Source organism: Pangasianodon hypophthalmus, chromosome 3 (assembly GCF_027358585.1).
Source record: "Pangasianodon hypophthalmus isolate fPanHyp1 chromosome 3, fPanHyp1.pri, whole genome shotgun sequence".
Classification (NCBI taxonomy): domain Eukaryota; kingdom Metazoa; phylum Chordata; class Actinopteri; order Siluriformes; family Pangasiidae; genus Pangasianodon; species Pangasianodon hypophthalmus.
In genome coordinates, this window is record NC_069712.1 from 10,767,397 (window position 1) to 10,786,638 (window position 19,242).

The 19,242-nt window shown below is 38.8% G+C and overlaps 1 protein-coding gene across 1 annotated transcript in view; it reads right to left on the reverse strand.

Moving 5' to 3' along the window:
* zswim8 (zinc finger, SWIM-type containing 8) overlaps positions 1-19,242 on the reverse strand; it is a 39,534-nt gene that overhangs the window by 8,457 nt on the left and 11,835 nt on the right. The window contains exons 5-18 of the mRNA XM_026936466.3: positions 14,491-14,598; positions 14,068-14,149; positions 11,872-11,992; positions 11,168-11,369; positions 10,422-10,597; positions 8,558-9,821; positions 8,328-8,459; positions 7,126-7,305; positions 6,747-6,930; positions 6,287-6,385; positions 6,050-6,174; positions 3,137-3,431; positions 711-863; positions 338-560 (exon numbers count right to left, since the gene is read on the reverse strand). Of these exons, the coding sequence (XP_026792267.3) occupies positions 338-560; positions 711-863; positions 3,137-3,431; positions 6,050-6,174; positions 6,287-6,385; positions 6,747-6,930; positions 7,126-7,305; positions 8,328-8,459; positions 8,558-9,821; positions 10,422-10,597; positions 11,168-11,369; positions 11,872-11,992; positions 14,068-14,149; positions 14,491-14,598 (3,344 nt within the window). The remainder of the gene's footprint in view (positions 1-337; positions 561-710; positions 864-3,136; positions 3,432-6,049; positions 6,175-6,286; positions 6,386-6,746; positions 6,931-7,125; positions 7,306-8,327; positions 8,460-8,557; positions 9,822-10,421; positions 10,598-11,167; positions 11,370-11,871; positions 11,993-14,067; positions 14,150-14,490; positions 14,599-19,242) is intronic.

A 19,242-nucleotide genomic window follows, 5' to 3' on the forward strand; every position in this document is an offset into this window, starting at 1 on the left:
CATCTGTCTATTAGCAGACACTCCTTATGACTTCTGTTACCGGCTATTTAGTCTGTCCTTATATAAGGCTCTGTGTTAGCTAGCTAACTAAGAATTCAGAAGACATTGTAATACATTATCAGTTTGATTTTGTACTTTCAACTTCAGTCAACTCAATATGAGAGAGTCAACTGCTTTATTTTCAAATGTGTTTATTAGATGGTTATGGTTAAAGCTGCATGTATTAGGTATGGCACTGGACCAACCAGCTGTGGACATGCAATCAATTAATTTCAAATAGTAATATTTCAAACAAACCAGACCAAAAAAAACCCTTTAAATTGTATTTTTGTTTCACCTGCTGGTGTCAGTGCTCTTGGCTCTGGCTCCTCCCCCAGCTCTGCGCGACCCACTGGATGACGAGGAGCCCAACGAATCAGAAGATGAGCTGCTGATGCTGTCACTGTCTTGACCCCTCCCCCAAGAAGACGCCGGCCATCCACCTCTCAGCGGACGACGACTGAGTGTGGGGGAGCTGTCAGAGGTGGTCTCAGGAGCGCTACTGTCAATGCTTGCCATGCCTAAGAGAACGGCAGAGTGAACACTCAAACACATGTCACAAATAATACTAACAGAATATAATACAACCTATAAAAACTTTATTATGTAGAATTCATAAAAAGAAATGATGCCTGCAGGAACACAGGTATTGCGTCAATATGCGTTTGTACCTGTGTGCTTTTTTTTCTGCCGTACAGGTGAGCCCCAGCAGCGTGATCCATAGGCTCCCCGGCCACCGAGTGCCAGGCGGCTGGGCACCGTGCCCTCAGGCTTGAAAGAAGCCACTTCATTCTGCTGCTCACACGAGGATGACTGAGCTCCATCTGTCACAAATGCAAAAAAAAAACCTCTCAGCCATAAGCAGAGACTGTGGGCATAAACGTGTTGGACTGTCAGCATTTCTTTTTAATATATTCTTTTATACATATCACTTTCATAACCCCACTGAAGACTTGCCCTCTAAAAGTTTCCCTTTAGGCCTTAGAGCACAAAGACTGAATGGAAATCTCCAAAATGGTACCTCTGGGCCAGTGCTGTCATACAGTATTCCAAAGCAGTCACATTAAGACATGTACGGCTGACAAACTCTTTTACACTGTCTCTAGATTTCATGCTTACTGCAAAGGCAATTTCAACCGAGTGAATATTTAACACTTTCACTTCAAGAAAATAGGAAGCAGGCAATTTATATGTACAGTAATCTACCCACACTACTGTTTTCCTGATATTGAAATTTGGCAAGACCTTACATTTGTTAGGTGACTCAGGATTCACCAAAAAAAGAGCCTTCTTCAACTAGTCTTCATGCAGAAATATTTTTCAAATGTATATTTGGAAATAATAGGTAATATATAAATATGTAAAAATAGGGCTGGCCAGAACAGCATTTTAAAGGCTTTGAATACTCATTGGTGTTTCCTAATACTCATTCTCAAAGCCATAAACACAATAATATTTACATTTCATAATTTGCCATTTGTTACTTCAGTTCAAAATATAGCCAGTAGGTGGCAATAATGTATTAATGGTGTATACAGGTGACCATGCAAATGAACTTGAATCAGCTATGCTTATTATTGCAACTTTTTTTTAATCATTCCACATACATAAGTCAATAATATATCTGGTCTAAAGATATGACAAGCCAAGATACTGCATCTAACTGTGCAATACACTCACAGAGCACTTTATTAGGAACACTCGTATACCTACTCATTCATGCAATTATCAAATAAGCCAATCATGTGGCAGCAGTGCAATGCATAAAATCATGCAGATACGAGCCAGCAGCTAAGGTTAGGTAATGTTCACATCAACCATCAGAATGGGGAAAAATGTGATCTCAGTGATTTTGACCGTGGCATGATTGTTGGTGCCAGAGGGGCTGGTTCGAGTATTTCTATAACTGCTGATCAACTGGGACTTTCATGTTCAACAGTCTCTAGAGTTTACTCAGAATGGTGCAATAAAGAAAAAAAAAAAACCATCCAGTGTGCAGCAGTTCTGCAGATGGAAACCCCTTGTTGATGAGAGAGAACAACAGAGAATGGCCAGACTGGTTCGAGTTGACAGAAAGGCTACAGTAACTCAGATAACCACTCTGTACAATTGTGGTGAGCAGAAAAGCATCTCAGAATGGACAACATGTTGAACCTTGAGGCGGATGGGCTACAACAGCAGACAACCACGTCGGGTTCCACTTCTGCCAGCCAAGAACACAAATACATGGTCACTGACCATGTGCATCCGTGCATTCGTGGCCACAATTTACCCATTATAGTTACTTCCAGCATGATAATGCACCAAAAGTCGTCTCAAACTGGATGTGGTAGAATGGGAGATTTGCAGCATGGAAGTTCACAGAAAAATCTGCAGGAATCCAACATTTTGTGGAATCCATACCACGAAGAACTGAGGCTGTTTTGAGAGCAAAGGGAGGCCTTAACCATTATTAGTATAGCGTTCCTAATAAAGTGTATATAAGCATTTATTAAAAGAAAAGAAAAAAAAACACACATAAAAAATAGCCTGGTTACTTTAGAGGAAAAGAAGAGCCATGTCTGCTTCAGTATTAAATAAAAAAAAAAAAAAAAAAAAGGCTATCGTATTTCAATACAAGATAAAAATTAAACCTACAACTTTAGTCCCACAGCACTATACAGTAGAAACATTAGAGAAAACACAATATTGTGTTTTCTGCTCCACCCATTAACAGCTTTTTTTAAAACAATATGTCTGATTTAGTCTAAGCTTTTTATACAACATATTTTTTGTATTAGATTGACATATCAACAGACTTGTACCTGACCTTGGCACTGCTCAGCCTTTGTTGTTATAAAGTGGCACATAATTTAGGTCACATCGTATTCCCAGAAGCGCTGTGTTTTTATGCGAATCCCAAATGGCTCAAACTTGAACAGTGGTGCAGAGTAGGAAAGCAAATAAGTTCCCAAATATTAAACAGATAAACAAATACAAATGTAAAAAAATACTCGAGTATTCAAATGATTCTGGTCAGCCCTAATAAGTATTATGAAAATTATAAATTATAAGACACAAGCCAGCCAAGTGTTATGCTGATCTCTGTGTTGCTCACCTTGCTCTCGGCTCTCACTGGCTGCATCTCCTGATGCCGTGCCCTGAACCCCAGTGCCCGTCAGCCCACCCTGCTGCCCAGCCGCCCCACCACCTGAAACACTTTGCACAGAGGTGGAACTTCCTGTTGTAGCCGGCGTTGCGTGTTTGGACACACCTCCTGTGGCACTGCTTCCATGAGTCGCATGTTTGGATGGGCTCTTCTGGCTACCTGCAGCCGGTTTACTGGAGTAGAATGAGCTGAGAGTCTGGGGCTTATGGGTTTGACTCTCACGGTCAAGGAGCTTGTCTAAAATCTGTAGACAAAAGGGATGCAAATCTGTTAAAATTAAAGGTACTGATTTATTAGAAATTAGAACTCAATGAAAATATATACAGTCAGTTAGGTTTGAGATCAAAAGATGAATATGAGATGACAGATTAGAATTTCAGCTTTCATTTCCTGATATTTACATCTAGCTGTTTTCAACAACGTAGAATATGGTACCTTTGTTTGAACCTACCCATTTTTTCAAGTGATCAAAAATATTGGAAAAATTAGAATTGACTGACAGGTGATTTCTTGTTGTTTAGAACATGGCACCTTTGGAGGCAGACCCCATAATTTTTAAGGGAGCAAAACTTAATATTTGGTTGCATATCCCTTGCTTGCCATAACTGCATCAAGCCAGGGACCCACTTACAAAACTTTCAACTTTTTTACCCTGATGAAGTCCTTTGTCGTGCTGGCAAAGTGTTTTGCGTCACTGATTTGCTGCATGATGAAGTTCCTCCCAATTAGACAGTAAACTGGCAGACAGAATGTTTCTCTATACTTCTGAATTCATTCTGTGGCTAACATCATGAGTTAAATCATCAATAAAGATTAGTGAGCCCATTCCAGTAGCAGCCATGCAAGCCTAAGCCATGACACTACCTCCACCATGTTTGACAGATGAGCTTGTATATTTTGGATCATGAGCAGATCCTTTCTTTCTCCACACTTTGGCCTTTCACTTTGGTAGAGGTTAATCTTGGTTCCAAAACTTTTGTGGCTCATCTCTGTATTTCTTTGTGAATTCCAATCTGGCCATCCAATTCTTACTGCTGATGAGTGGTTTTTATCTTGAGGTATGGCCTCTATATTTCTGCTCTCAAAGTCTTATTTGAAAGGTGGATTGTGATAATCTTTACCCTTGCCCTGTGGAAGCTGTTGGTGATGTCACTGACTGTTGTTTTTGGGTTTATCTTTCCAGATCTCACAATGCTTTTGTCACCAACTGCTGTTGTTGTCCTTGGCCAACCTGTTGGATGTCTGGTTGTTAGTACACCAGTGATTTCTTTCTGTTTCAGGACATTCCAAATTGTTGTACAGGCTGCGCCCAAGGCTTGTGACAACATCCGGATTGATTTTCCCTCTTTTCTCAGTTTCAAAATGGCTGGCATTTCTCCCATAGAGTTTTCTCTCTTCTTCATGTTGGTTTATCCTTTTTAACAACAAATGCAGTCTTCACAGGCGGGTTCAAACTAAAGGTGCCATGTTCTATCTTGTTTAACACATATAGATGCAAATACCAGGAAATGAAAGCTGAAATTATGATCTATCGTCTCATGTTCATCTTTTGATCTCAAACCCAAATATATTCACTATATAGCAAAAACAAAAGAATTGGCCTTGCTATTCCAATACTTTCGGAGGGGACTGTATAACTATAAAGGAGTTGTACAGTGACAGGTGTAAAGTCTTTTGTTCTGTTTTTCCAACAAAATGTATAAAATTTGTTTATTAAATAGTCAACTAAATATTTTAAGCAGGAAATAAGTCACTAATAAAGCACAAGTAATTTAAAAGTGGATGTATATGTTTCACTGTATATTGTTTATAGCAGGCGGACGCAGCATAGTATTTCAGCAGACTGAACAGTGTATTTGGAAAAAAATACTTTAGCAGAACTAATAAATGGCCTTCATTCAGTGACTCCAGGTTTCTATATGTGAAACAGTTCAGCTTCTCTAGCAGATCCTCAGTTGCAGTTTATCCAATCACATGCATTTATGTAAGTTTTTTTTTAGCTGAAGGCTAATCATCGGAGCAGAAACTATCTAAAGTACTAGATACATAAGGTGAGAAAGAGGAGACTTTTCACAGACTTTCACAGATTTTCATTTTATTTACCCTCTCTAGTCTGATTAGTGAACTGAAGACATGGCTTGTTGAAAGACAAGTCAACAATGAAAACTGAAGGTTTAAAGAAGAATGGACAGAGAAGCATGCGTTTATTCTCCCCGCATATAATTGAAAATAGATCTCTTATCAGTTCAGAGTCCATTAATAGCAATAAACTAATCACTAATAGTTAAGCATTAAAAGGTAAATTTGCCACCATTCAGTCATGTTAGTTACTTATCCACACATTTGAAAGGAAGGAAAATGAAACTGGAACTTTACTTTTATTTTAATTTCACTGTTTCTAATTTACTTATTTTACTTTAATTTTAGTTAAATACCCCTGCTTTATAGCAGTCCAACGAAATATACGTTCTGGGGGCATGATTGTTCTTGTTCTTTATGTCTGCATGTTTAGAACATCACAGGATTAAAGAAAAAAAAAAATAAATAAAAAATTCTTAAAAATTAAATAAAAAAAAAAAAAAAAAAAAGGACAAAACTGGACAGTCACGCCTTACCAAAATGCCCTGCAACCAACCTCAGCTTGGTGTTGCTTAGGTTACCCCCAATCACTTCAAGCCACTTTCTTCATACATGAACACAATTTTGCAAAGTCAAACAAATTTGTTTGTGTGGTGCAGTAAGTTGGTTCAACCTGGGAATCTTTATTTGAACAAAAACTTAAAATGACCTAAACATCATGACCTAATACCATTTGAATAAGGTTAGAACTAGGATACTAAAAATTACTAAAACATTACGAGCCTTTTTCAGCTTGCTCTGGTCATCCTTGTAGGTGATCATAAGAGCCAAAGCGAGGTCTCCTTTCTCCCTCCTAGTGCCCTCACACAGCAAAGGGTGCTCTGCTTCACTAACCGTAGTCTTCATACCTGCCCGCAAAAAAACAAACACACTTGCTGTAAGCAGTATGACTGATTTAGAACTTGGTCAAACATATTTCAGATACACACTAGGGTGCAGAGTCACTACATGCAATCCCACCTAGAGCAGCAACAGCAGCCTCAAAGCCCAGCTCTTCATCACCTGGCATCTCATTGTTACGATTACGACTGGGTGGACGTGAACCCGTGGGAGAGACCACTATTACAAGAGAAAAACAGAGAAAAAATAGGGAAACATATATATAATATTTAGTGCATGTTTCTATACATCAGCCATATGGCCATCTGTCTATTTGTTCAAATTACGAACATTCAAAATATATAAAATCTAATATATAAATATAGTTAGGCTAGGTTGTACATCATTGATGATTTGTCCACAATAAAGAAAACTTTTAAAAAAACCAAGCATCTATTGCGGTGTGTTTAAATCAAATTAGTACTAAACAAGTAAATCTGATGTGACTAGAGGGCATCTTCATCTAGGTTTTGCCTGTGGCTTCATCATTTAAATGAGTAAATGGTAATATTATGGGCAATTATGCAAAGCTGAGACTCACCTGGAGTACACAAAACGTCAAAAATGAAACTGGCCAGCATTAGGGGCAGAACTGGACGATAATCACAGAAGTTTCCGTCGCGTAACTGCTCAGCTCTATCCCTTATAGCAGTCATCTCCACAAGACCCAGAGGAATCTTCTTCAGCAAAGCAACCACCTCTGACTCCTGATATGCCAGCTTCACCTAAAGACAGAAACCATGATTTATGAGCAAAGATATAACCACTTGAATTTTTTGGTCATGTGGCTTTCTATAACTGGCAACCAGGAGGCTGAAATATTGAAAGACAAAAAAATCTGGATGTTACTCTGAGCTCTTAGAGCGATAAAACAAATGAACTACAGCAGTTTTTAGATGATGTCGAAGGATAGTGTGTACCTCCAGGGCCTTGGTGGAAGCTGGAGGTCTCTGGAGCTCCAATGAGAACATGCCAGTGCTAAAGGCTAGGTTATGGAACTCCAGTCTCTCACTCAGCACTGTGAGCAGGAACGCTGCCTTGGAAAGAGTTTTGGTAGCCACTTGCGTCTGTCTGCTGGTTGACACCTTACTCTTCTTACCCTAACAAATGCAAGACATGATTCACAGATTTAACACAACACAGTGGAAAATGTGATGCTTTATCAAGGTTGATATGGAAGATGCTGTAGTATCTTAGTATAGTATGGCAGTATCTGATATTTTCACAGAGCACAGTTTGCAGTCTGCTTCACTTTGATATCATTAAATATGAAATGTGTCCTGGTCGCTGTCATTTCGTGTCGTCTGTTCATTAGCACAACAGCATACCCTAAGCTTACATCACATAGTATCACGTGGTATCAGATGTAGGTAGCAGTGCATTTTTTTTTTTTTTTTTTAAAAACACGTACCAGTATCTGATCAATACCCGATACCAGCATCAGTTTCAATGCATCCCTAAACACAACTATTCTTAACCACCATATGGCTGAAGTGATGAACAGAGACATCAGAATGTAAAACATCAGACTTTAGGACATGAAAAAAATACATTTGCACTTCGTAATATTGTTATTATTGTCTATGGTAGTATAAAATGATAAAAAACGATTAATATTCACATACTAAACATTACTATAAATACTAAACATACTATAACATACTGTAATATGAGAGCCATGATATGTATTTATTAACCTTTAAAAAGGCCTCTCAAAGCACTTCACATAAGAGTATATAACAATAACAATAATAGTAATAATAATAATTTAATAACAAGACAAAAAGTAATCAAATAAAAGTAATTCTTAAAAAAAAATAAGTTTTAAGAGAAGATTTAAATGTACTAAGAGATTGGGCTTCTCTAAGAAAACCTGACAGGGAGCCAGTGCAAGGATTCCAAAATAGGAGTGATGTGCTCACTTGTCCTGGACCTAGTCAGGATTCTAGCTGCAGAATTTTGTACATACTACAGTTTATTTATTGTAGACTCAGAGACCCCAGCAAGGAGCGCATTGCAGTAATCAATGCGAGAGAAAACAAAAGTATTGATCAACTTTTCAGATGGTAACTTTTCAGATGGTAAAGCCTAATATATTTGTCTGCTTCACTTTCTTTGTTACCTTTGTCTGTGGCTGTTCCACTTTGAGGTCAGGGGGGTTGGCCAGGAGGTCTCTCGCTAGCTCCACAGCCAGACGACATGCTTCATTACTGTAACCATGAGCATATAGAGCCTCTGCACAGGCAAACAGCACCTACACACAGCAGATGTTTTTAAATAATGCACACCATACATTATGCATGACCTGAAACAAGACATCATTAAAAATCCAAGCCTAACAAATCCACTCACCTCCATCCGACCTTCCTGCTCCAGAGGTTTGATTCCAGCGAAGATGTCCGGTTCTTCCTCAAGGTTGCTGTCTGGCACTCCTCTCTCGGCTCCCTCCTCAGAGGCTGCACTGAGATAGTACGCCTGGTAATCATCCTCACCAACTGGGTCTCCACCAGCTGCTGCCTCTGGGATCTGGGGTCCAGGTGTACCTGCTGTGTTGCTTCCTTCTCCCTCTCTTCGGCTTCGAGAAGGTTTTGCTGTGACCATAGCTGATATAGATGGCAGAGCATCCTCTACTGGATCTACATCTCCTCCATTTTCCTCAAGTTCTGCCTCCACATCCACCTCTTTCTCCACTGCTACTGCCAAGACAGCCATTGGGCTTTCTTTGGGGAAGCAGTGAGGGGCTTCAGCTGCCAGTGGTATTGCTGCATGGATGCCACGTTTACCCTCAAACGCTCGCTCCTTGGTGATGTTGCCACCACCACTACTGCTGCTGTACTTGCGTGGTTCTCTGAGGAGAGAGCTGGGTGAGGGCAGCATCTCAGGGGGTGGAGGCAAGAAGTCAAAAGTGTTGCTCGCCTCTGCTCCCAATGCCAGGCTAGAGCCGTCATCCAGGCTCAGCTCAGCCATATCAGGCTCCAAAGAGCTGTCCTCACTGCTAGTGCGGCGTTTAGCACTTGGATGCTTCCCACCTGCAGCGCTCGAACTTCCACACGAACTCTTACCACTCTGCGTTAGCTTGCCTTTGCCGCTAGTAGATAGCGAAGAGCTGCAAGCTTTATACCCACCCTTTGTGCTTTCATCTACAGATAGAGACATACCCCCACCTAAACGTACTAACATACCTCCACTGTTCACTCCAGACATGGCTTTTCTTTTGCTCACAATGGTCTCTTTGGGACGCACGGCCACCTCTTGCTGGGGTGGGTGGGAGTTGCCACGTGATTTGTGTTCAGGAGCTCCAGATTCAGATCCCCCAGCTCGTCCACCTCCTCCTCCTCCTCCCCCAGGCTCCAGAGGTTCCCCGCTCATCCCTGCTTTGGCCCCTCTCTGTGGCTGCGCTGCCCGGGCCCAGCCAAAGGACGCGTTCTTTTTGTCTGCACTGCAGTAGGTGATGCCAGGCAGAGGGTATGCCACTTCCCAGTTGAAGTAACAAGACTCAACAGCCGGTTTGAAACCCTGGAAGAGTTTGTCCAGAGACTTGCGGTGCTGTCCCCGCTTCACAATCTCAATCACTTTAAGGTGCCACTGCTTGAGCTGGGCAGCAAGCTCCAAACGCCTAGTGAAGCACAAACACACAGAAGGGCTTAATGCATGATGGTCATATGTCCCGCCTGTGCGAAGCCAGAGCAGCCCACTCAATGACACCTGGCAACCCTGGCATACAACATGCCTCCCTACAGCACAGTCCTCTCCCATGCTTCTTGTGACATTTGTGGCATTAATAATACTAAGTATGTTCTTTTACTGCAGTGAACTTAACTTTGAACCAATGGCTTTTTAAAGGTGGCCAAATTAGATATAGTTCTAGGTTGAATGCAATAAGTAATAAGGTGCACAATGGCCTTTTGTGTAATGCGAAAGTTCCAAGGCCTCACCACACAAGCTGTACTGCAGGTCCTCATAATTTGTGGCTCAAAGGCTCAACTTTTAAAGGCAAGGGTTTTTTTTATTTAAAGACCATTATGGTCTTTTTTTTTAAGACCATTACCATTATCTTGGGTACTTTGCAATTTGGAACAGGACATTCAATCTAATTTCACACACAGGATACCTACTTTTTATGTTATCATAGTCAGCAGGTTATGTACAAGATTACAACACAGTACACAGACAGCCAAAAAGTCTAGAAGCACTGAATAGCTTGATAGAGCTATACCTCTGGGGGCTCATGGTGGGGTCAAGCACAGCCAGCCTCCAGAGCACCACCATTTCATCACACATGCTGGCACAGGCGTGAGCAGCTACCTCCGTCTGCCCATTACTGCGGCCTGTATGTCCACTGGCACTGCTGTGAGATGCAGATGTCCGCACACTGTACCACCAACCAATGATCTAGACCACAACGACAGAGAGAATGTTTGAGCTATGGTGTGACCACTAACTAGTACGTGACATCACACAAAAGCCAGGAATAAGTGGCTTGGAATATTTGATGTGCATGCACAAATTACCCTTTTTACATTGTATAGAGGCGAACTAGTATCACTTGATCAGACATGATATTTATCCTTAATACTAAACCCCAACTGTCTCGCAAAACAGAATACTGATACCAGTACATTTTTTTAAATACTCTGCAGACAACTGTGTAGCTTTGAATGAGGGTGTGTTAATATCTTATTAACACTATCTTATTGTTATTATTTATCATAAACATCAAGCTATTGAAACAAAACTCAAGCTATTGATAACACTATTTCATATTGTTTAGATTAAATTAATATCACATATTCCACATTACCAATAGCAATACTACAAATACAGTAAGTACTAGTGTTTTAGTACTACTGAGTCATAATATTACTAATGGTAAAACAGGTAACTGGTGCTAGTTTTTTACTCCATCTCTGAATAATACTATCCCTATGAGCATAAATGAGAAAGTGAGTACTTGTTGCATACTTGTTCATAGGTGAGGCACTGTTCAGTGAGGATTTCCAAAAGTGGTGCAGCATTGCTGTCTCGCCTCTTGAACATCTCCCTGACGATGGACAGAAGGTTCCAGATGCCCTCTGGCTCTCTGCCCCTCAGTGGCCTCAGTAAGCAGGCCCACTCAGCTGCAGCTGGGGGCTCCGTGGATGAGAGATACATCGAGTTCACATCACTGGAGGAGACACATGAAGACCAACATTTACAAGCTGGCAGGTACAATTTAAAAACACAGAGGTACAACATTTGCAGACACTCACACTTGAGTCTATTTGTCTATTAATCTCATTCAGAACCTGATGCAGATATAAAAGCTGAGCATTAAAACTTATTCAATGAGCAAGAGACTTCAGCAATACAATGCAGGTTCAACAGATCTACTATGTTCATAGGCATGGGTACTAGAGGTATGGTGGCCTCATTACTCTCACATTTTACTGATAATTCATTATAGCACTGTTTTTGATAAACTGCTCATACTTTTTCATACTTTTCACAGTTCAAGAGTATCCATGTCTTCTTTAATTTAATGCTAAATGCTTTGTTTCTTAGCCAAATATAATTCAGTTCAACAGATAATAATCTAGACTATCTTAATCAGGTGTGTAAACTCCACGCTGCCCTGCAAATAAGAATAGCTCAAGGCTCCTTATGTTCCACAATTTAACTGTTCATACCTGAACACTACTGGGGAGGGGCCACAGAACTTGTGCAGCGTCTTCTTAATGTTGTCACTGAGGGTGGATTCATCCAGGTACCAGGTGCTTTGGTCTGAAGCTGAAGGCCCAGCAGTAGGGTCTGTAAAACACATAGTTAATTTGCAGCCATCCTACAGGGGGCGAATTAGAGGAGGAAAAAAGTCTTTGCAAGTCTTTGTGGGATGCAGTTTGAAGGGTGAAGATAATCACCCGGAGTAAATGCATTTTAAATCACAACACTTCTGAGAAATATTTAAAAAAAAAAAAAAAAAAAACAGAGTAATTTACTTTATTAGCTCTCCTGAAAAATGGAGTTATCTGTAGCTTTCGGTGATAATTAAATTGTACTTAAGGATATATAGTATTTGTTAATGCTTCTATTCTAATGTAAATGTTTATTTAATGACGGACCTTTAGTATCCAAGCTTTTTTTTTTTTTTTACAACATATAGCAGAGTCTTTAAGATACACGCAGTTGTATGTTTCATAGCATACTTCTTATATCACTATTTACTATTGTTTATATGAGTAGCAGGGTCAGAAAAGATCCTATTCTTTAGAACTTTAATGTAGAGCAATCTAGACATGACCACTAAAGCAGACAGTCTGGTTTACTCTAGTTTGTTACGTGTTAGGTTTTACCCTTTATTAATCACAGATGTTCATAATTATATAATTTATAGTGGCGTGTTTTTGTGTTTGTGTGTTTTCATGTTCAGTTTTCTGCTTCACTGCCCCCTTAAAATAACAATTAATGTTAAGCGGGTTATTCTGTTTAAGGAAACAGCTTAAAGCCTTAATTAGGACTTGCTACAACAGCAGTTTATCACAGAGAAGCAGCAAAGGCTTCAGAATAATCTCAATGCACCAAGTTTACTGTGCTCTCTATTAATAAACTCAAAGCTAATTCTTGGGAGGTTGTCAACTTCACCAGCTCATCATTAGAGCTATAGTGACAGTTGGCTTTGCACTGAGAGATAGTGAGATATCAGAAGAGTTGACATCATAAATCCGGAAGTGTACTTCAAATAGAGAAAGACTAAATGCAAAGCAACCTCCTCTGAAAATGCAGTTGTGTACACCCAACATGAACTCAGTGTATGTCTTTCTATGGCATTCTGCTGTGTTAAGGGGCAAAGAATGATTTTCAGAGTTGAGCAGACTTCATTTCGTTGCGGTCTTGGCAGGTCGCTTGTGCCGCGGCCTACTTCTGAATAGCTGCTTTTGAGCAGGGAAACTCCCTATTATTAATAACAACTTGTATTGCATGATGCTACTTTTATATATGACAGTGCATTTTGCTATAGTAACCATGTTGTTTAGCCTGCAAAAAAATAGTGTATTGGGTTTGTAAAGGACATACACTATATGGCCAAAAGTGTGTGGACACTTGACCATCACACCCATATGTTCCAGATTTAGTCCCCCCTTTTGCTGTTATAATAACCTCTACTCTTCTGGGAAGGCTTTCCACTTGATTTTAAAATGTGGCTGTAGGGATTTGTGTTCATTCAGCCTCAAGAACAATAGCGAGGTAAGGCACTGATGTCAAGCGAGGAGGCCTGGGGTGCAGTCGGTGTTCCCATTCAACATGTTTGGGCCCCTTACTTCCAGTGAAGGGGAATTGTAATGCTACCGTTCACAAAGACATTCTAGACAATTGTGCACTTCCAATTTTGTGGCAATAGTTTGGAGAAGACCTACATATGGGTGTGATGGTCAGGTGTCCACATACTTTTGGCCATAGAGTGTATTTTGAGTATTTTGAGCTTGTTTTGGGCCGCTTTTTAAAGCAGACATGGCAACCTTGCAAGACTGAACAAACCAAAAAACTAAAACAAACAGCAGTGTTTTGTTTATTTTGAAAGCAAAACAACTGATAAAAGACAGAAGGAGGTGGCATATTTGAGTCTTCGCCTCAAATGTGTTTGTGCAGCTGCTTCTACTATGGCAAACACACACAGAAACAGCAGACCCAGAAATCAAACTGCTGATCTGTGCAGTGACGTAAGCAAACATTCAATATTTAGACCAACCGCAAACTGGGGGAGGTCTCAGAACAAGATGCCATGGTAGGAGTTGCCGCAAATCGCAGAGTAAGTACTGAAACATCTTTCTCGCATCTTTTTCGTTTGAAGTCTACCACCAGTTTAACAGTGAAAGGGTTGTCCATACCTGGAGCTCCACATACTGTGTTAATTGCAGTGGACTGTGAGGACAGAAGTTCATCTAAAAGACGCTGGGCTGTGGGTAAGATCTAGCAACAAAGAACACAATGTCTTAGGATTAACATTCAGTAATACTAATAAATCATTTGGCTTGCATACACTGCATAATACACATGTGATGTGGTATGATGTGTATAATTCCTGTTAACTTAAAATCTGAAGCTGAGCAATAATCAGTCTAAGTGCATCATTTCAAGCACCATAAAGTGACACATCTGGTGTATTAATACTGGTAGAGTACTGGTACACCTTGATTGTGCATTTTGGAAGATAGTGTTCTTAAACATATGAACCAATTACAATACAGAGAATAGAACTGAAAGCATCTACTGCACTACCAAACCATTCAAAAGATGTCTTTAAATCTTACCTGCTGCGGAAGCTCACTAATGAGATACTGTGCAAACTTCTGCAGTTGGTCCCTCTGCAGTCTGGACAGGGACTCGGATACGGGGGCTCGCAAGCACACAGCAGACGCCTGTCAGGACGCAGAGCACAAGGTTAACCCAGAATTAGCTCTGACTCTGCAAACAGGGAACATGCTAGAGAACCATGGCTAAAAACCTTTCACAAAATACAAGTTAATATTTTTAATGTGAAACGCTTATCATTTATACAAAATCTTTCGGACAAGAGATTAATAGAACCATTAATACAGTGAGCACAACCATATTATTTTGCCCAACTTTTTTTCCCCATAAAAACTTAGTGAACTCTTCAAATATATCAGAATTTTCCCATGCCTGCAGATATAAAGTTCTCCATGGTCTCCTGGTAGCCTGTGAAAAGAGGCCCTTTCTTTGCTACAGTAAATATATCCAAACATTTAGTACAAATTTAAAGTCATTTCCAACTTTAGAAGACATTATAAGACATGAATAAATCCATACAGTGTAATTGATCTGAGAATGCACACTGGAAAAAGTGTGAAAATGATAACTGTCTTAAAGGTTTTGTCGCATTCTTGGCACAAGCTTAGTTATTATTGACTCTTTATATGTAGCAGACAAAAATTATTGCAACCTATCATGTGCCAATATGCAAGCCAAGCAACACTGGTTTCCTAGAAGGGAGCAGGGGTGTCCAATTTGTATATTTAAATAATCTGGATTTTATTATATTTTTTTTTTTGATAAGCCTAAAAGTGTAGATGCTATGCCGTTGACTTTTTTTGCAGAACTGTTGTGTCAACTAATTTATTATTCAGTATAGAAAAAATATTTAAAGCTTTTTAAAATATTTTGAGTGAGTAACATTATGTAACTATAATAAATGGTGCATACATATTAAGATATGTTCATTCAGTGAAATGCTAAACTTTCGTCACAAATATCTAGTAATATTTTAGGGGATGGGAAATATGATAATATAATATCGATTTTGTAATAAACAGTCACAATACATTTTACTGCGATAGCATGATACCTTTTTCTTATGGTTCTTTTTTTTTTTTACACATACAAACTAATTGTAAGCAATCTAGCTTTCTTGATGTTAGAATTTTGTACTGAATCTTTCTCCCCTTTTTTCAGTGTTAATTTGATTAGTTGTTTTAGGTTATTTAGTCATTTATTTTTCTAGACATTAAGTATCACTGAAGTCATTGCTACATTTTGCTGGCATTTTGTTAGCACAACTATATATCGTGATACGCATCTTGTATCATAGAAATGTCTTCAGGTATTTTGATATGATGTTTTTGTCATATTGCTCAATCCATACATAAACATTTGATATATCAGAAGGTTAGATACTCATTATTCAAGTTATTTTGAAGGTTTATGAGTAAGAGGGCATGTTTTGCACTTATCTTGCTTCCTCTATATTTATTAAAATAAAGTTAGAGTGCAGTGTACATGATGCACTGATGTATGACAATATATGATGACTTTACAGGCATGAATACCACTTCCTGACTGCCTTCTTCCACATATACTTTTTACTGACATGTAGAAAACTGTCATGTCAAATGCACTGTGTTTAATAAGGCCTAGGCAGACGCATGAGCTGAAAGGAGCTCATTTTTTCACAGTAATGTTTTAGAGGGACATTAGAGGGACACAAGTCAACAATGCAGAATGTCACACTAATGTAGCTGTCACATCTAACAGAAAGGTGAATATATGTATCAGAAACACAAACCATGGCACTGAACAATGACATAATATTGTAAACTTGTTTTTATGTTATAAATAGTGTATGGGTCCAAAGTAAAAAATTTTTCCTCTTTTATTTATTTATCTCTTAACATTTTTTTTAATCCATAAGAGTCTAATGGGTTCACTCTTTACTGCTTCTTATAAGGAGTTAATAGGATGAAGTTACATCATTATTTTATCATATAATTAATATTATATGATAAAATAATAAATAATAAATTATAATACATAATTTCAGTATGAAATACTGAAATAACTTATGAAATAATATAAATATAAATAATAACGTATGAAATGACAGAAAGTCAGAAAACATATCTCACTAAAACACAAAAACAAATGCATGACAACTAATAGATGCACCACAAAGTGTGAAAAACCACACAAAGCCCACTCACAGCAGCTATGATACAAATGTAGATAGTACAAATGTTCTCATACATACATTTTCTGGCTCACATCCATTAAAAACACTTTACTGAAGTTTATATACTATTAACAGAAATTTCTGTTTTCACTTATCACTAGCCTGCAAGTTGTACAAAACATCAGTTGTGAAAATGGATCAGGCTCTATGAAGATGGAACAACAGGTTTCACTGTCTACGCTGAGCCCACATCAGGTCACCACAGAAAAGAGCTTCACACCTCCATGTCTGTGAGCCGTTAATGGGTTCACAGCTTACTCACCAGATTCAGTTTAAAATTGTTTAATAAAGCATGTTGGAGTTGATAGAAAGTCATGAGGAGGAGAGGTAAGCCTACATGACTCTGTTCTGAGAATGCAGCACCAATGCAGGAACTAAAATATCTATTTATTCTTCCTGGACATTACTGCAGAACAAAAATTAGTATTGAGTGGAATACAAAACACACACATAAATTATACTGACTGTCACTGAACCTAAGGCTGAATGAATTAAGTGCAGTATAAAATTGTGTAAGAGGTGGTCTCAAAAAGCTCTACAAAAGTTGTACATCTCACAGATGCAGATCACCATGCCTGTGCATTTCTGCAAATTGCAAATAATCCTCTTTTTACGTATACACTGACAAATATCTAAAGAATGCTGTGTATCAGTCATTAAGAAACAAAGCATGCAAGTGTGACAAAAACAAAACAAAACATTTATTCAGATTAAGCGCTTCGTAATTTCCCCATGCTGAAGCATGCAGAAGAAAAGCTGCCCACTCACAAACATGCAAATGCTAAAAGCCACCCACAGCCTGGGCCTCTGGGTCTATCGGGCTGAGCAGAGCCCTTCTACAGGGGGATATCAGGACAGAGCAGATCCCTGCCTCCTCCCTCTATGCTCCACAGGGAGCCTTCAGACCTTAATCAAAAGCCTCTCAGCACTCTCACACCCACATCAACTTCACACAGACACAGATATGGGCAAGCATAGTGTGGTGCTGGACAGTATTAAAAAAAAATCTCCATACCTCATGACCAACACATGAAAATGTGATTCTGATATGACACCAGAATATGTATTCTAATTTTTTTTTTTCCTCCTATGGACAGCTGCAAATCAATTAACAGGCAAAAGCAACTGAGACCCAGCAACAGTGCTTAAAGCAGTCAGAGTAATTTAATAGTCTTAATGATTCAACATGAACATGAATATTTGCTCACTAAAGAAAAAGATCTGTTTATTAATAGAGCCATAAAACTTAGGGCAAAATAATGAGTTAATTCCAAAGGCCAACAACAGCGATAGCTGAGGCTACATCATTATATCATTAAATGCCCCTTATTTAAAATATGTTATTTCAGATGTGTTATTTGAAACTATTTTAAAAGTAATCTATGCTGGAAATACATTACTGTGCAAAAGTCTAGCACAAGCAAAGACGCCTTCAAAAATAATGAAATTAAATGTTTCTATATATATTTAATATATATATATATATATATATATATATATATATATATATATAAAGTGCAGTAGACAATAATAAACTGTAATAAAAGTCAATATTTGATGTGACAATCATTTGCTTTTTAAATTAAAAACTTTCAGGTACAATTTTTCTGCTTTATAAGGAAACTGGCTGGAAAGTTTTATTGAATATTCTTCTGTTTGTAAATATAAAATGTTTTTGTACTTACTCAATAATGCAGAAGTCATAAAATAATAATCCCCAAGAAACTGCTACGAATGAGAAATCTCAAATGACATCTTTACCCCCATAAAGAGAGCAAGAACCTATCATTACTTATGAATATACCAATTGGAATACCAACTGGAACCAACCCTACGTCCTTCCAACCCCAAACCTTCTACCCTGCCACCTGGTTATGCTACGTTCTTACCCATGGCATTCTACACTATTTAAAATATAGACTGGGATTCTGCAGGACCTGATGAAAGAAATAGAATTGTGCTGATCTAAGCTATTATTTATTTTAGAATTGGCCACAGTTCAACAGTTTTCTAGTTAGCTGGGCAGGTTTCAACTGTGATTTGATTAAATAGTCAAATCAGTGACCATCACCGTCACAAATGCATGCATGCTTTATACCAGTCCTAATTGGTTTGACAAGAAGAAATACCAAAACAAATATGGCAATGTGTTATGTAAATATTAAATACGGACTGAATTAGAATAGATTCGTCATTGTTTCTCTTTGAGACAGCATCCCCTAGCATTTCCCACATTCAAACCCTCTTACTTTTTCGCTGTAGATGAAAATGAAAGGCTTATTTATGAACTGGTTTCATACAGAAATCACGTGATCATTGAAAACTACATTACGACTGAACAGTGCTTTCGAATTGAACAACGTATCATTTCTGGGGTGGCCCCTAACCTCCCCCCAACCCCATGTGGAGTGGACAGGATTGAACAGAATATGTTTAGAGTGCGTAGGAGGGGGATTTAAAAAACAATCCTGTGCACAACTCTAGTGTGAACCTCACACTGAACCTAGCGCTCCGAGTGGAGACCAAATAGAGAAAC